The following is a 17894-nucleotide window of genomic DNA, read 5'->3' as shown; positions in this document are numbered from 1 at the left end:
TTATAATTAATTAAGTAATGGATAATGGCCTCAAATGACAAAAAAGTACAGTTGATTTTTTTAGACATACAAGTAATAAAACATTGGCATTATTGCAGCTGTCTCTGTGGCCAGTAATAATTTTAAAACTTTACGTTAAAAGAATGAAAGGAATCAGAAGGCTTGAATTCTGTTTATTGATTTTATCATAGAATTTGAACTTCACCTTCTAATTCTTAGAGAAACTTGCATGCAAGTTGGGATTTTTGGAATAGTGAAATTTTTTTAGTCTGTTTAGGATGATCTCTCGTTATTGTTATCCCATAAATTAAAATGTATTGAATTAAAACCCATCTGCCTTTTGCATGAAACTGTTGAACCACAATTTAAGGAAAAACAACTGTACTTTATTCACAAAACAGAAGATCAAAAGAAAAGCATGTTTAAAGTAGCTTACAGTAGTTTACAGTTTTTCCCCCCTGCAATCTAAAACTTGGTAATACCACTGCAATAAAATCTAGATCCGATCGAAAAAGGCTGTTGATCAGTGTAATCTTTTCTACTCTCTGGACAGGGGAGAGAAAGCCAGAACTGCAAAACCCATACTGCTATGTTGGGTTTCCTATTATAGATCACTCATATCTTATTTTCTTAATAGGTTTGTAATTGGCCATAAAATCCAGGGCTTCTGCTCCTTGATTGTTCATTACCTGACCATTCAGTTATGTATTAGTCACATTATTATAATTTATTAGATTCCATCTTCCTTACATAGGTAGTAGCATCACCACTTTTTTTTTGCAGAAGCCTTCCATTCCTTCTTCCTGGTTTTCAGAAAACCAGTAGAGTTGGTTATTTCATCAGGGTTGCTATGACTATCCCTGTGGATGATGAATTTGCCTTATAATTAGACAATCGATTCCTGGTTTTTATAGTAAATGGTTTTATTTTTAACATTTGATTACTCATCCCTCTGATTTGATTCAAAGACATGAACAGTTATGCAGCACTTAGTATAACAGATCCACCTATAAGTCCTGCAAATATTTATCTACTTACTAAACACATTCACCTAATCCTCTTTTTGATGTAGTCAGAATTGCTGAAAATGGAACCTATATTTTATTATCTTGACCACTGCCCTACATTATTTCAAGTTGTGCAGTATAGCAAATATATTTTGAACGCCTAACGTAAGTCAGTTTGTCTGTCTGTCTGTCTGTCTATCTATCTATCTATCTATCTATCTATCTATCTATCTATCTATCTATCTATCTATCTATCTATCTATCTATCTATTTTGCCAGAGGCGAGTTGAGATGGCTTACAGACATTCAATTAAAATATATTCTTAAAACATTAAAACAATAAATAAGGATCATCATATTAAAATTAATTGAAAAATTATTGATTAAGGATCTTCAGTACTTTCTTTTTATACCATTTCTATAATGATCTACTAATTGTGCAAGATTAGGGGAAAGTGAGGATAAGATGTTTGAATATTTATTTCAGAAGAAGTATCTTACTCTATCTGCTGAGAGATATAACAAAAAGCATTAGAAGAAATTCTGCCCTAAATAACTTGCTATAAATTGAAGCTAAGAGGTAACTCTCACAGTTTTCAAAGTTCTGCTTTTAACCCAGCATCAAATATACTTTCCTGAAATCTTAGCAGTTCTTGTCTCTTTGGCCTTACTCACTAGCTGAGGCTTAATAATAATTTTACCTGACAATCATCTGTTATTTCTGAATGCTAAATTTTTGTCTATAGCTTAAAAACATTTGTTAATTTATTATTATTATTATTATTGGCACATTTATTTATTTGTTAAAATGTTTATAGCCATCCATCTACCAGAGTACTTCTAAGTGGCAATAGAAAACAGAAATTAGATTTTTAAAAACCATTAGAAAAAATTAAATTCTGCATTGAGGTTCCCCTAAATCTCATTACGAACATGTCAACACAGCCACACCAATGCCCAAATTCCATTCACAGCCTGACCCCAGTACCTGGAGGAAAAGCCAAGTCTTCACAGCCTTCTAGAACATGAGTGTCACTCAATCGCGTCGCGTGACATATTGTGATGTATTGTGACATTTTTTTGCCTTGGGTCTCCAGTTTGACAGGCCTGTTCTAGAACAATACTAGGACCAAGTCTGTCTGTCTACCTTGGGAGAGACTGTTCCACAGACAGGAAACGTGTCAGAGAACGTGTGCTTCCTAGCACTCACGAAGTAACATTATTTCACTATTGGGACCTGGAACAGGCCACTCTGCCCAAAGTAATGCACTGAATAGAAACAGTTGGGAGGAGACAGTCTCACAAGTAATCTAACGTCTTGTAATGAAGGGCGTATATAAAAGGACTGTCCAAGCACTAGAAAATCAGACGATCCAGGCAGTTCAAATGGGTATAAAGATTTATTGCAAGCTTAAGTTCTCTACAGGAATTTAAATTACTAATCACCATCATCATCATCTTTTAATGACCCCATAACTCCTTGCGGGATGGAGTCTGGGCAGCTGAATGGAGCTGAGTGATTACTGGCTGGATGCCCTTCCTGTCACCAATGCAGAGTTATATTCAGCTGATATAGTCTCATCGTGCCCAGAGAGAAAAATATCTGCCTCTAACAAGGATCGAATTCACAGCCGCTTGATTGTGAGGTGAGAGCTCCACCTCTAGGCCACCGCATCATTCAGGAATCTAAATTACTAATGGTCAAAGTAAATTGGTAGTAGATAAGAGTCACAGGAATTCAAGATGGTCTGGACTTATACCTCTTGTAGGCATGAAGGCATTCAAGACTGATGACATGTCCACTGGTCAAATATGTCATCAGTCTCGAGTCCCTTCACTCATCCCGGTAATCTCCTACAACGGCTGACATATAGTTCCTAAGAATTGCATTTTTATATTTAACATTGCATGCCGAACACACCACTCCCTTATCTCATAATCATCCCTAATTTCTTGAAAGTTAATGTTCCATTATTCACTAATCTACACCCATTGAGGAGCAGAAAATTCCACAGCTAGACCCAAAGTAGAATACATTCTGTAGTAGAGCTTTCCTGCTTCCAACAGCCTACTAAGAGAGTTCCTCCGTACTTTTGTGTTACTGGGAATGGGAGAGACTGTTTATTGACTCATCAATTTCTTTTCCTTCAAAGAACGATTACAAAAAATTGTCAATGCAATGCAAGGACTTTGTGGTCGGACTTCTTGATTTGTGCAGAAACACAGAAGAAGTGGAAGCTATCCTCAACGGAGATGTTGAACTGAACCATGGAGACCATGGACGTCCAAGCCTGAGCCGCTTAAAACGGGCTATAAAATATGAAGTCAAAAAAGTGAGTTCTGAGATTAATTGAGAGGTTTTCAGTTAAGCCCTTCACAATTGTTAAATACCGTTAGCATGGAACACCAAAAATAGTCTTAAATAGTGTGACATCCTTGTCTCAAAGTAGCATCCTGGAGCATTTAAATTTTTGATATTCATATATCTTGGAGAATGATTGGTGCTGATCAGTCTACTTCCTAACCCGATGGCATTTTTTGTAGGCTTTCCTTGCTTTCAAGGAATTACCCACAATCCTTTGATCACATGTTATCAACAAGTACCACTTTTTGACAGCCATTAAAAACCATGCTGCCAAATCTTGGTGGACAATACAAAAAAAGATATATAATTTTCTAATATGTTCCAAAAATTCCAAAAAAATAAAATAATTAGTTGAGTCCATCATTACTTTTAAATATAAACATACTAAAATATATTCTCAGTTCCAAAAATGTAATAGAACTATACCACAAATAAATCATAACTCTGGATTCCCTTCTTTTGCAAATCCACAGCTGATTGTATAGGATCTATGACTGTGAAATTTTTATTATTATGGTCTCTCATTTGTCTTTTTCCTCCTTTAAACCAATATTGATAATTGCATTCAGTTTTCATTGATTACTTTCTAGAGCAAACTCACATTGCTTGTTAAGTAATCAAAATTCTCTACTTTAGAAAAAGACATAAGGCACATAAAGAGGTTTTCCCCCCACTTTAAGTTTCATGCTTCCTTTGCACCTGTGGTGTGAAGATTACTTAGATATTTTTCTGTTTTAATCTTGTTTTAGCATCCTACTTTTGAGGTGAGTGGCAGATTATGGCAGATTATGGCTAATGCTTCTTTGTGTTCTTTTTTCTTTTCACAGTTTGTTGCACATCCAAACTGCCAGCAGCAGCTTCTTTCAATCTGGTATGAGAATCTATCGGGTTTACGACAACAAACCATGGCAGTGAAGTTTTTAGTGGTACTTGCTGTAGCTGTTGGATTGCCCTTCCTTTCAATTGCTTATTGGATTGCTCCATGTAGTAAGGTACGAGTTGGTGTTTAGATGGACCTGATTTTTTAATAACTTTGGGGCTTGGTTCACATGTGAGAAAGAATAGATGATAGAATGGAATGTGTGAATGACCTTGGGGATGAAGGCAAGGGATGCTGCCTAGGAAACCATCAGAGGAGAGAGGCAGGAGCAGCTAGTGTCTCAATTTCTTTTAGTAAGCATTTGTCTTAATGAATTAAACAATTAAAATTAGCAATGAGAAGTTTGTATCTTAAGACTTGCCAGATTCTGTTAATATAGTCTTACAATAAAATAGAATTAGCTCATCTAGTTGATTTTCCTGTCTGATTTACCTTGGATTGTTGATTGATATAAACACAGAGATAGTTTTTTTGGACCACTGTCAGTTGCAGTGAAATGAATCATATACATGCCAAAACTGGGAGACTGTAAGTTCTAGCAAGGGAAAAGGGAAAAACAAACAAACATGAAAGTCCAGTTGCCTTTTAGAAATACACTTTGAATTTGCATTCTTCCATTGTGATGGGAAGATTGCAGCAAGCCACTTCCAAAATTAAAATATTTCAAATCTGAAACATTTTACCCAAACCTACTTTAAACATGGTTTAAATAGGGTTTCCTGCCTGAGCAGGGGGTTGGGCTAGAAGACCTCCAAGGTCCCTTCCAACCCTGTTATTCTATTCTAAACCATGAGCACATTAACTCTACTTGAGCACATTAAATACATGTCAACAAAAGGACTTAACTTATAGGCACTCATTTTGATTGGAAGGACAATCGCTCTTAGATTGCTTAATATGAAACAGATACTTTATATATAAATGCAGGCAAATTTGCTCATGCAGTATATCACAATTGTGCTTAAACTAAAGATACAGAAGAGCCGGTGGTCAACATGATTAAATTTGGATTGGTCTTTATGATAAAATACAGATTATTAGGCACAAGGTTTCACCCCAAGATTTTCCATGTGCAATTCCTATGCCTTGCTACTAGACTGCTTGTAGTTATATAAACATCCATGTGTAAGTTCCAAATGAATAAAAATGAATGACATTTCCTATGCTGATAAAGTTTATTAGGAGAGAGGGAGAAGAAAGAGTTATTTCTTATACTAATAATGATGATTATCAAATGAGTGAACAGATGTAGACGATAAAAAAAAGCAAGCTTCCAGGCATTGGCATAAAAACTGCCCCCTGTGGTTTTCTTGGCAAGATCTCAGAAGTGGTCTGAAAGAATGTGCCTGGCTCCTGATTTCCAGTCTGGGGCCTTAGCACACTTTCTATCCGTCCGTCTATGATTATGTGTGTGTTTCCTATTAAAACAGCCCCTTATTTTAACATAACTATTGTGGTTACTGAAGCATAGTATCTTGGATGGACAGAGCCATTCGCAGATTTCTTTACTTAGATGATTGAAACTAATATTTGAACCTGGAATACATTTCCACCATCGATTATCCCTTCTATTAACTATAATTCCTCTCTTAAGTATTGATCAGAAGACATATATACACTTAATATAATATTTCATGTATTTGAACTACTTGAATGAGTAGTTTTTCAGCATTTTCCTAATTAATAAAAGTCCTAGGAGAATTTAGGATATATATATATGTGTGTGTGTGTGTGTGTGTGTGTGACATATATGCACATACACAAACAAGAGCAATATAGATAGATAGGTAGGTAGATAGATAGGTAGATATAGAGATAAAGAAAGAAAGAAAGAAAGAAAGAAAGAAAGAAAGAAAGAAAGAAAGAAAGAAAGAAAGAAAGAAAGAAAGAGAAAAAGAAAGAGTGAGTATTCTTGGTTGTGTCTGTCTTTGGCCATGGGATTTCAGCTCAAATCATGGATGGCATTATCACAATTGAATTTCCCATTGTAAGCTTTTCTTTATAAGCACTCTTTGAGAATAGAGATTTACTACAGTGGGTCAAAAATATGAGTCCATGGGTCAATTTCCTTTCTAAATTTGCCTAAAAATGCATATTCTTAATTTTTCCTTTATGAAGCGTATAAATAAAGGGTGAGTTACGTTGGGAAAATGTTGCAGAATGGAAAGAGTTAATTTCTAACTATAACTGCATGGGACAGCGTGATTTGCTCTCCCCGATTTCATGTTGTCATCTGTTTTATTTCCTTGCACCCACCCATGAAGGATATATAGGGGCAACATTTTCACCATCTACTTCAGAAATGTCACGATGCCTTACATCTCTGAAAAACACATGATGCAGTAAATGTAATTAAGGTACCGCAACTCTCTCTTGTGTGAGAATCAAAGATATCACTTAATGATCTATTAGATTCAATAAGTCCTATGGATGATAGCAGGCCTCAGAAGAAAGAGACATGGACCAAAGTTTTCAGATAGGATGGTTTCAAAATATACCAGAACTATTTGTAATCCTGCTGAGCTGTTGCTAACTGTGAAAACATATTTTTGCAAAGTATGCGCTTGGATGGATAAGTTTAAAACAGGAAGAATGAAACTGTTGGAAATGAGGAACTGAAAGTAAAGAACACAGGTGTTTACAGAAAGTGATGGTTAGTGAAGTTGTGAAGTGTGTATGTGGTTAGAAGAAAAGTATAAAGGATAGGGTTAGAGATCAGCTGGGGGCCCTTTGATTTATGGCGGTCCTTGAAGGACCTGCTATATGTCATTGGACCCCATTGCAATGGCTTATTAATGTAAGTGTATTACTGCTATTCTTCTTCTTCTTCTTTTTCTTCAGCGTTTGTCTCGCGCTCGGGCGAGGTCCGCTAATGTCCTTAAGTACTGCTTCCACACCTCTCTGTCTACCACGTATGTCGGGTCTGCCTTCGCGATCTCTAGATCGGCCTTGATCGTGTCCATCCAGCGTTGCTTAGGTCTACCACGCGGTCTCGTTCCTCCGACAGTCACCTTCATTGCAGATTTGATGATAGATTCTTCCTTGGCGCGGCTCACGTGGCCGAACCATCGTAGCCGGGACTGCCTCATGACCGTGGGGATGGGCACGACGTTGAACCGTCTACGCACTTCTTCGTTCCTGACGCGATCGAGTAGGGTGAGGCCTACCGACCATCGGAGCATTCGCATCTCCATTATCTGGAGTCTGCTTTCGACTTCTTTGGTCGCCGGCCAGCATTCTGCGCCATATATGGCCACGGGGCGCACCACAGAGTTATAGATTTTCGCCTTCAGGCGCATCGGCATCTTCTTGTCACAGAGGACGCCCGTGACGGACTTCCATTTGCCCCACGCTGCGTTGATCCTGGCTGCCACCTCAGTTTGTAGTAGGCCTTCTTCCCCAAGAATAGTTCCCAGGTACTTGAAGGTGGAGGCGCGCGGTAGCTCCTGCCCGTTCACGTGGATGGAGCCTGTCATTTCATTGTCAGTGGTCAGGTATTCGGACTTCTTTAGGTTCAGCCGGAGCCCGAACTGCTCGAGGCGGTTGTGCCACTGTTGGACTAGGTGCTCGAGTTCAGCCTTGCACAGGTTAGCCAGGAACACATCATCGGCGTAGAGCAGCGTCCATGGGGCGGGCGTGTACAGGTCGTGTGTAATTGTGTCCATCACCAGAATGAACAACAGTGGTGAGAGAGCAGAGCCCTGGTGTACGCCGACGGTGATATTAAACTCCTCTGATATCCCAGCTGCCGCTTTTACACGGCTTTTGTGACATCTGTATAGGAGTTGGACCCATTGTACGAGCAGCTCAGGCACGCCGTGATCTCGCAGTGCGTACCAGATGAGATCGTGCGGGACTCGGTCGAAGGCCTTTTCCAAGTCCAGGAAGGCGGTGTGGAGCGGGATTTTCTTCTCTCTGTGAGCCTCCATCAGCATCCGCACACCGAAGATGGCGTCGGTGGTGCCGCAGTTCTTGATAAATCCAGCCTGGTTGACGCTGATGTCGACGATGTCCCGAATGCGCTTATCAAGGACACGTTCGAAGATCTTCATAGTGTGTGACAGTAACCTGACCGGTCTGTAGTTGGAGCAGTCCGCTGGGCTGCCCTTTCCCTTCCAGATCGGAACAGTGGTGCTGCGGTACCAGTCGTGTGGCACTTTTCCCGTGGAGACGATGTTGTTGAACAGCTCGCACAGCCACAATGCCGAGCCCGGTAGTGCCTTTTTCCAGAAGTTGGCAGGGATGTCGTCTGGTCCTGTTGCCTTACCGTTTTTCATGGCCTTGATGGCGTCGGTGACCTCGCTGGCATAAATGCCTGAGACTGGGCCTTCAACTGGGTCACCTCGCGGGGTTCATGGGTGTGGGAACTCCTCGGTGGAGATCTTCTCGAAGTATTGCCGCCACCTCTCGGCAGCGTCTCTGGGGTTCACGATTAAATTTCCCCTTTCGTCGTTGATCCCATGAAACTGGTCAATGTCCAGGGTCTTCCTGTGTCTGCTTTTGGCTAGGCGGTAGATCTCATTCTCGCCTTCTCGCGTGTTCAGCTTCTCATAGATGTCATCGTAGTGGGAGCTTCTGGCTGTCGCTACTGCTTTCTTGGCTGCCTTTTTGGCCGCCTTGTATTCGCAGAGCTTCTCGCTGGTCTTGTCCTGAAGAAAGGCCTTGTAGAGCCGTTTCTTCAGGTGTACGGCATCTTGTACTTCCGGTGTCCAGAGCCATGTATCTCGTTCGATGCGTCTCCGTCCTGGCTTGGTGCAACCAAGCTGTTGGCAGCCGGCAGTGTGAACAGTGCTCTTCAACATGGACCACGCTTCCTGTGGCCCGTCGACCATCTGCAGGAACTGCTCCGGTTTGATGAGGGGTCCCGCCATCTTCTTCTGGTTCCACCACTTGATTCGTGGCTGGTCTGCATTCCTTTTGTCAATCTTGGTCTTGGGCTTGCTGATCCTGATCTTCGCCATCAGCGGCCTGTGCTGACTGCTCGATTCGCACGGGTACACCTTGGCGTTGAGCACGTTTTTAGCGGCTCTTCGTCGTACGATGATGTAGTCGATCTGTGTGTGGTGGCTCCCGTTTCTGCTATGGTAGGCGAGGAGTTGAGATTCTCGCCTAATGAAGCAGGTATTCGTGATGGTCATATCATGGGAGTCGGCAAAGTCCAGGATCCTCTGGCCATTCTCATTCGTATCGCCTGTGCCGTGCCCACCGTGGCACTGGTGTCCGTTTTTGTCCCGCCCTACATGACCATTCAGGTCGCCCGAGATGATGATGTCGTCTTCGTGTGGGATCTGCCTGAGTTGGATATCGAGCAGTTCCCAGAAGGTATCCTTCTCCTCCTCGTGACATCCGGTCTGAGGGGCGTAGGCGGACAAGATGTGTAGGCGCTGCCTCTCGGTCGCTACGACGATTATCATCAGTCGTTCTGTGAGGCGCTTAACTTCTGCGACGGAACTTTGCCAGCTTGGACTGACAACCACGGCTACACCGCCGCGGTTTTCCTTACAGCTGGTGTATATGATCTTATAGCCGTCTATAGTCGTAGCCTTGTTGCCCTTCCAGCGAGTTTCCTGGAGGCAGCAGATGTCCAGCTTCCTGTCCCGCATGGCCCTGACGATCTCGGTCGAGCGTCCAGTCAGCGAATCCACATTCCAGGTGGCCACCTTGAGCGTCTGGCAGTCCTCTGTTCCCCGCTTGCGTTTTTTCACACGGATCGGGTAGTCTCCGTGCGCATCGGACCCGGACGCAGCCACCATAGCTTTCTCACACGGTGCAGGTGCGCCGTGCTTTCCGCGTGGACCATTTCGTTGATTTTTGGCGCAGGCCAATGGTCTCCTGCGCCCGTCGGTTCCCCCGAACGCGGTAGCATTGGGCGTGTGTTTTGTAGTGGACATTTCCACCATGTTGATGCGGCCTTTGAGTACTCCAGCCGGCCTGTCGCGTGGGCCTGTCGTCGGAGGGTCTGCTCTCAGTTACGGTCAGCGTTTGACGGCTTCGCGCATCCAGGGGACACCACTTGGAGGTGGCAGACCACTCGTCCCCAAAGTGTATTACTGCTATTATATCTTTTATATCTATTCATTTCTTATGTTGCAAATTGTTAGAAACAATAAACCTCTGATCTTAAAGTAAGAATTTTTGTTTGTGTTGCTGTCTGTTTCCTATTGGTATTTTTTATGACACTTGGTTGTTTTAAAATGTGATGCATCTGGGTGTGTGAGATTATAATTCCCATAATCCCAGTTAAACAACATCTCCCTACCCAACTGCATGGCTATGGTGGTTAGTAGAAGATGAATATTGTAATCTAACATATCCAAAAAATGCCATGTAATGATATTTACTACAGGTGATGCGAATTAATCCTTCTCTAGCTATTCTGCCATTACCTTGTTTTACTTCCATAATTTTTCCATTTTGAAGCTTCATTCCCCTGCTTGACTTTTTCCTTCAAATTTATACAGATTTAAATAGAGATACACAATCGATTTAAAAGAAAGCCTTTTTATAAAGTGCATTTTAATCATCAAAGTCTTAAACTGTCCTTTTGGAAGCTTTAAAAAAACCCTTTGTCTAGGTCATTAATAAGAGTGATTAGGAATGATGGCCATCTGGCCATGGAAGACAGCTGCTTATTTTTCAGAAGGAAGGCAAAACTTATTTTAGGCAGCCCTCTGAACAAACATAAAACTTATGAAATGCAGTGAGTCTCGCTTTGGAATAAATGCCCAGTGTTGCGCTTAGTGTGACCAGTTGGCTTGGGAAAGTTATACATTAGTCCCACACACTGCTTGCATCCATCCATGAAGGACATACATGGGCAACATATTCACCGTGTACTTAAGAAATGTGCTGATGGCATACATTTAACAATACAAGAAAACAATACATAACAATACAAGAGCAAACAATAGATACAAACTCAAGGTTAATCGCACCAAACTTGATTGCAGGAAATACGACTTCAGCAACAGAGTGGTCAATGTCTGGAATACTCTACCTGACTCTGTGGGTTCTTCCCCAAACCCCAAAAACTTTAACCTTAGACTTGTTACTATTGACCTCACCCCTTTCCTATGAGGTTTGTAGGGGGCGTGCATAAGCGTACCGACGTGCCTAACATCCCTGTCCTATTGTTTCTTTTATTATATGTATCCATGTATTCATAACTATGTTTTTACTTATACCTATTATTTGTAAGCAATTGACAAACCAAATAAAATAAAAATAAAATAAAACATTTCTGAAAGAATGTGCTTCATGGGGTTGGTAGAAGATGGAAATTGTAATCTACGACAAGGGTCACCAACCTTTTGGACCTCAGGGACCACTAAATCCATAATTTTAAATCCCACAGACCACTAATATGATCTGCCTAATGACCAGCTGTTTGGGTGTGGCTAGGTGGGCATATGACTGGGTGGGCATAGCCAACTCGATGTCACTCATGTCAAAGGGTGCCTTGCCGGTCTCTACTCACCCCTCCCCTCCCAGCCACTCCTTGTCTCCCTGCCTGGGCTCCTTAGGGCCCCAACAGGAAGCAGTTGTTGGAGCTAAGCAGCCACCATGAGAAAGAGTTGGCGAAACAGCTGGTTCACATAGTTTGATGACCCCTGATTTAGTGCAGTATAAAAAATGCAAATAATTTTTCTGCAGACAACCAAAATTTTCTCAGGGACCACCTGTTGGTGACGGCTACTGTAGGTAGTCCCAGACTTACAGTGGTTTGTTTAGTTCAAAATTACAGCAGCTGTCATGCCCTTGTTAGAGTTAGACTCTGAGGGAGAGGAGGAACAGCCGACAGGGAGTGGAGGTGTGCCTCTGGAGGTTGTAGAGGAGGCTGGGGAAAAGCAGAGGCTGGCTGGGCAGTCAGAGAAAGACCCAGGCCCATCCCCTCTTCATCCTAAGATATGCAGGGCAGAATGGAGAAGGCAACAACTTGACTTATGAGACAGGAAGCGGCCATGATCCCCCTCATTGGTTGCAGCTGGGGAGAATAGTATATAAGGGAGACGATTACAACACAGTATTGCCAGAAGCAAAGGGTGTGTTATTTTGGGCTGAAGTTATCTTGGTTGGCATCCTTCCAACAGACTGTGCCTTGTTATCTCCTTGAAGTTGGTAATTACTTATCCTGGTCTGTTGTGGAAATTCCCTCATTGTAGTTTGTTTTAGTTTTTTATTTCACCTCTATCTGCTCATTAAGTTTGGACTGTATTGCTTTCTTTTGAAGACTATTTTTGAATAAGTTTTATCTCCAACGGAGAATTATTGAACAGTGGGGCCAAGTTGGAGGCATTAAAGGACATTTATTTATGTTTTGGATTTTGTTACATTTGTATTACACTACAGGTCATCACAGCAGCATTGAAACAAGTGACTTATGGCCATTTTTCATACTTGTGACCATTGCAACATTCCCCATGGTCATGTGATCAAAATTAAAATGGTTGGCCACTGACTCATCCTTAGGACAGTTGCAGTGTTCTGGGGTCATGTGATCCTTTTTTGTGATCTTCTCATGAAGAGAAGTTAATGGGGGAACCAGATTCACTCAACTATTATGCTACTAACTTAACAACTGCAGCGACTCACTGCACAGCTATGGCAAGAAACGTCGTAAAGTGGAGCCAAACTCACTTAACAAATGTCTCACTTAGCAACAGAAATGTTGGGCTCCATTATAGTCGTAAGTTGAGGACTACCTGTATGCTAAAATATAGTCGCTGGCTATTACATGTATATTAGCTCATTATTTTACAATTGAGCGAGTTCAGAATTATTTTACCAGAGGAGTACTACATTCCTATGTTCGCAACAGAATACCCTACAGCACCAGACTTGAGAATCTAGGCTTAGACAACCTTGAACTACGCTGGATAAGATTGGACTTAAGCATCGTAGATAAAATCATATGTTCAGGGGTGGGTTTCTACCAGTTCGCACCTATTCGCTAGAAACAGTTGTTAACATTCTAAGCAGTTCAGAGAAACGGTTGTTTGAAGAAATTACTGGCCTAATCCTGTAAGGAAGGCAGGAAGGAAACATTCTGGTGTTGCTTACAGAAACTGCCTCTCAGTTAACCCTTATTACATTCTTGGCAGGACTAGACTTCCTGTCTCTGTTTTTTCCCCCTCCTTTGTTGGTACTTTGCTTGTGTAGAGTGACCATTCAAAGTTACAATGGCACTGAAAAAAGTGACATGACCATTTTTCACCCTTACGGCTGTTGCAGCATCCCCACAGTCATGAGAGGCCAGGCAAGGAGATGTGTGCCTTGATGTGAGTGAAATTGAGTTGGCCACGCCCAGCCAGTGGCATGACCACCAAGCCGTGCCCACCAACTAAGCCACACCCATAGAACCGGTTGTTAAAAAATTTGAATCCCACTCCTGCATATGTTGCAACATCTTAACAGTTAATAAATATTTCAACAACAACAACAACACAAGAGCACACAACAGATATAAACTAAATGCAAACCACTCCAAACTCAATTGCAGGAAGTACAATTTCAGCAACATAGTGGTCAATGTCTGGAACTCACTACCTGATTCTGTTGTCACCTGCTCAAACCCCCACTCCTTTACCCTCAAACTAACCTCCATTGACCTCTCCTCATTCCTAAGAGGTCTGTAAGGGGCATGTATAAGCGCACAATTATGCCTACCGTCCCTGTCCTATTTTCCCCAATTATTAGTTCCTATTTCTTGTATTTAAACTTATGTTTATCCTTCTTTCTGTTATATTGTAAGCTTTCGACAAAAAAATAAATACAATTTTGCTTGTTGCATTCATTTGTTCCTGTTTTATTACATTAACTACCAGTTTCCTCTAAATGTAGTCTAAAAGAATTTTCTTTTTTGGCTTGTTTTGCAGTTGGGTAGAATCATGCGTGGGCCCTTTATGAAATTTATGGCACATGCAGCCTCTTTCACCATTTTCCTTGGGCTCCTGGTCATGAATGCAGCAGACAGATTTGATGGCATCAAACTCAAGCCCAATGAAACCGTGACAGATAGTGCGAAACAGCTGTTTCGAATGAAGACATCTTGCTTCTCCTGGATGGAAATGCTGATCATCTCATGGGTAATAGGTAAAAATATTCCTCGAAGTTCTGTTTTGCAACCATAGCAGAGGCTCCAGATGTTTAAAGACGCTTTACAGGTAGTCCTCGGTTAAGCATGGTAATTGGGACCAGAATTTCCATTCATCATCATCATCTTTTAACGGCCCCATAATCCCTTGTGGGATGGAGTCAGTCTGGGCAACTAAATGTAGCTAGCAGAGTGTCTACTGGCTGGATGCTGTTCCTGTCGCCAGTGTGGAGTTTTGTTCAGCAGATATATTCTCATTGTGCCCTCATTTTGCCTCTACCTAGGATCGAACTCACAGCCTCCTGATTGTGAGTCAAGAGCTGCACCTCTAGGCCACCACATCACTCTTGGGACCAGAATTTCCATTGCTAAGTGAAATTTACATTTGCAATGCAAATGGCAGTTCTAGCAGTCCCCAGTTACCATAATTAAGCAAGCATGGGTTATTAAATGGGGACCTCATGTGATAATGACTTCCTTCCAGCTTCCCCATTGATTTTACTTATGGGAAGCCAGCAGGGAAGGTCACAAATCATAATCAGCTTGGATGGAAGGTTGACTCAGCCTTCCATCCTTCCAAGGTCGGTAAAACGAGGACCCAGATTGTTGGGGGACAATAGGCTGACTCTATAAACCGCTTAGAGAGGGCTGTGAAGCACTGTGAAGTGATATATATGTCTAAGTGCTATTGCTATTGATGATTAGAAATCCAAGCCGGATGACAAGTACCCTGGTCATCTTGTGACCATTTGAGATGCTGTGCTAGACAGAACTTTGAGCACCAGTCATTACTAACATTCATTCAGCACAATCCCAGGTTTGAATAGTTGCTATAATATTATAACATCGAAATACCAACTAAAGGAATTTACAATTATGTATTAAAATGCCAAACCAGGAAAAAGACCAAGCATAGAATGCATTATTTATTAATACCGTTTTTGGAGTCAGATTCATTAGAGCTTGTCCAATTAAATTGATCTCAGTGTCCATATGTTATACATTCATTCCAGATAATACATTTCATGGTTGCATTAAAAAATAGCTTGCAGCTGACATGTTATTAATTCCATTGCAATTTACATTTCACAGTGCTAGGAAAAAGAATTCAAGTTTTAATGTACTTCCTGACCATCTGCTTATTGTATTTTAGCTGTATGCTGTGAAAAACAAGGTCAAACGTTAGCGTGAAAGCCCTACAGAACTATTAGTCTGTAGAATTAACAATATACATCAATTGAAAACAACTTTCTTTCATTTCTGAGCTGGAGTATCTATGTAAACATAGATGTTTTGTAGCAATGTTTTAAAAAAGAATTTGTAGGTTGACATAACATTAATAAGCATATGAAATATTGTTAGTGAATTCTAGAAAAAAGTTATATGTAACACGAGAGAGAGAGTCAACTTGATAAAACCTGGTATTCCAGTTAACCAAGTACAATTCTTGAAAAAGGAATATAATATTAAATATTAACAAATATTAAATGTAATGAAAGTACATAAATTAAGAACTGAGTGGTAAATGAATGAGTGGGATTCCATGAATTTGTTTCTTTTACTTCATAATTAATATTTTTTCATATATAAAAAAGAGGAATGTGCACACTTTCATCCTAAAATGCTCAAATGTGGCATAAGCCAAGTTATTTATTAAAAAAAACTCTGTTTTATCAGTTCTCTGTATCAGCGGTCACCAACCTTTTGGACCTCAGGGACTACTAAATCCATAAATCCAGACCACTAATATGATCTGCCTAACAATCAGCTGTGTGGGTGTGGGTGTGGCTAGGTGGGCATGTGACTGGGTGGGCATAGCCAACTTGATGTCACTCATGTCAAGGGGCGCCTCGGTGGTCTCTACCCGCCCCTCCCCTCCCAGCCACTCATCTCCGCCTGGGCTCCTTAGGACCCCAATAGGTAGCAGTTGTTGGAGCTAAGCAGCCGCCACAAGAAAGAGTTGGCAAAACAGCTGGCTCACTTCAAACTGGATCTGACCGAGAAGGAGGCTGAGCAGAAGTACCTCACTATGAGGACCATGAGCATCGGCTGTCCAAGCAGAGGGAAGATCTGCAGGAGTGCAAGGCCAGGTAGTGGCGCCTGCATGCTCAGTGGGCTGAGGTGGTCAGCTAGTTCCAGGCCATGATGCAGTATCATTGGAACGAGGCCCTCCAGCTCTTCTCCATCAGCCTTCACCCAAAGCCCCGCACCAGGAGGCTGAAGCAGACCTCAAGTCAGAATTTCTGCCACCTTCCGACCCGCAGAAAAAGACCCCAAAGGGGGAGAAACTCTGCAGCAACACAAACCCCTGATTTAGTGCAGTATAAAAAATGCAAATCATTTTTCTGCAGACCACTGAAATTTTCTCACGGACCACCAGTTGGTGACCGCTGCTCTGTATGACTACAAAAAATGATGTAGTTGCTTTAAACAGTTGACTTGAATAACTCATACAACAGCCTGAGAAAGTAGGGTTGCTTGAAGGAACAGCAGAAAAGTGCTTGCCTGAGGTTTAAGGGCTTCTTCGGAATCATTTTCAAAGGATACATTGACCCATGAAATGTCAAGTCTGTTGTACAGTAATATATGCTCGTTGAAAATGCCAGCTTGAAACAGCATCCCAGTGCAGAAAAAGCTGAGACATGGCTTGTTCTTCACTTGTTTTTTTTTCTTTTGACAATCCCTTTCTTTGCTGCAAATCACAATGGGTTCCACAAGGAATGCAGTTCAAAGCAATTCTACTTTAGATTAAATATTCAGGTCGAATAAATCTCAACTGTGCTGAAAAGAGAAAGTTTGTGACTTTTGTAATAAAATAGAACTGACATTCAGGTCTTGATCTGTTCAGTCTGTTCTTTGTCTCATGTACTTCCCTCCCCCTTTCCCCACATTACAACTCAACTAATTTGGCTGTTCTCTATAGACCCTAAGGGGGAAAAAAATGTTTATGGGTTCTGCATAAACAGCTGCACCTCCTTGCTTTCTGCAGAAATATTTGTACCTCCTTGCTTGCTAAAGCAGTTTTGTTTAGCTTTTTTTGGGGTGGGGGAATACATCACATCATTAGAAAGTATTAGGAAGCCACACCATAAGGGCATAGAACAAAAATAGATTATAATAGGTAAATAATTTGTGAAGGAACACCTAGCTGTTTTGAATGAATCCCAGAGGCCTAAGGAACTGGTGGACCTGATCTTTGACTGTTCTGTCAAATACAGTGGAAGTATTGGAAGACTGGTGAAGAATGAATATTTTTTTCTTATCTTCAAAATAGGCAAAATGGACTCAGGAAACTACAGGCTGGTCAGTTGCATACCTCTACATGACAAAATCCTAGAAAAAGATAATCAAACAAAACCAACACTTAGAATGAAATAAGGATATTGCTAGAAGCCAATATAGGCTTGTTATACTGAATTTACTGCTTTTTGGGGTGGGGTGGGGAGTATATATATATATATATATATATATTTTTTTTGCTGGAAGAGACCACTAATACTTCAGAAGACAGATACAAGACTTAAAAGAATCTTGATAGAATTAACCATT

The 17894-nt window shown here is 41.2% G+C and overlaps 1 protein-coding gene across 6 annotated transcripts in view; it reads left to right on the top strand.

Moving 5' to 3' along the window:
* The window catches only part of TRPC6 (transient receptor potential cation channel subfamily C member 6), a 71755-nt gene that overhangs the window by 37100 nt on the left and 16761 nt on the right, over positions 1-17894 (top strand). For all 6 annotated transcript variants that reach the window (XM_026706938.2, XM_026706937.2, XM_087937067.1 and 3 more), the window contains exons 3-5: positions 3161-3340; positions 4200-4364; positions 14128-14344. In XM_026706938.2, coding sequence (XP_026562723.1) covers positions 3161-3340; positions 4200-4364; positions 14128-14344 — 562 coding nt within the window. The remainder of the gene's footprint in view (positions 1-3160; positions 3341-4199; positions 4365-14127; positions 14345-17894) is intronic.

Source organism: Pseudonaja textilis, chromosome 7 (genome assembly GCF_049901715.1).
Source record: "Pseudonaja textilis isolate UNSWEBS1 chromosome 7, rPseTex1.2, whole genome shotgun sequence".
NCBI classification, from domain to species: Eukaryota; Metazoa; Chordata; class Lepidosauria; order Squamata; family Elapidae; genus Pseudonaja; species Pseudonaja textilis.
Note: the sequence above shows the minus strand (reverse complement) of the source record. Positions and strands in the feature narration are given on the sequence as shown.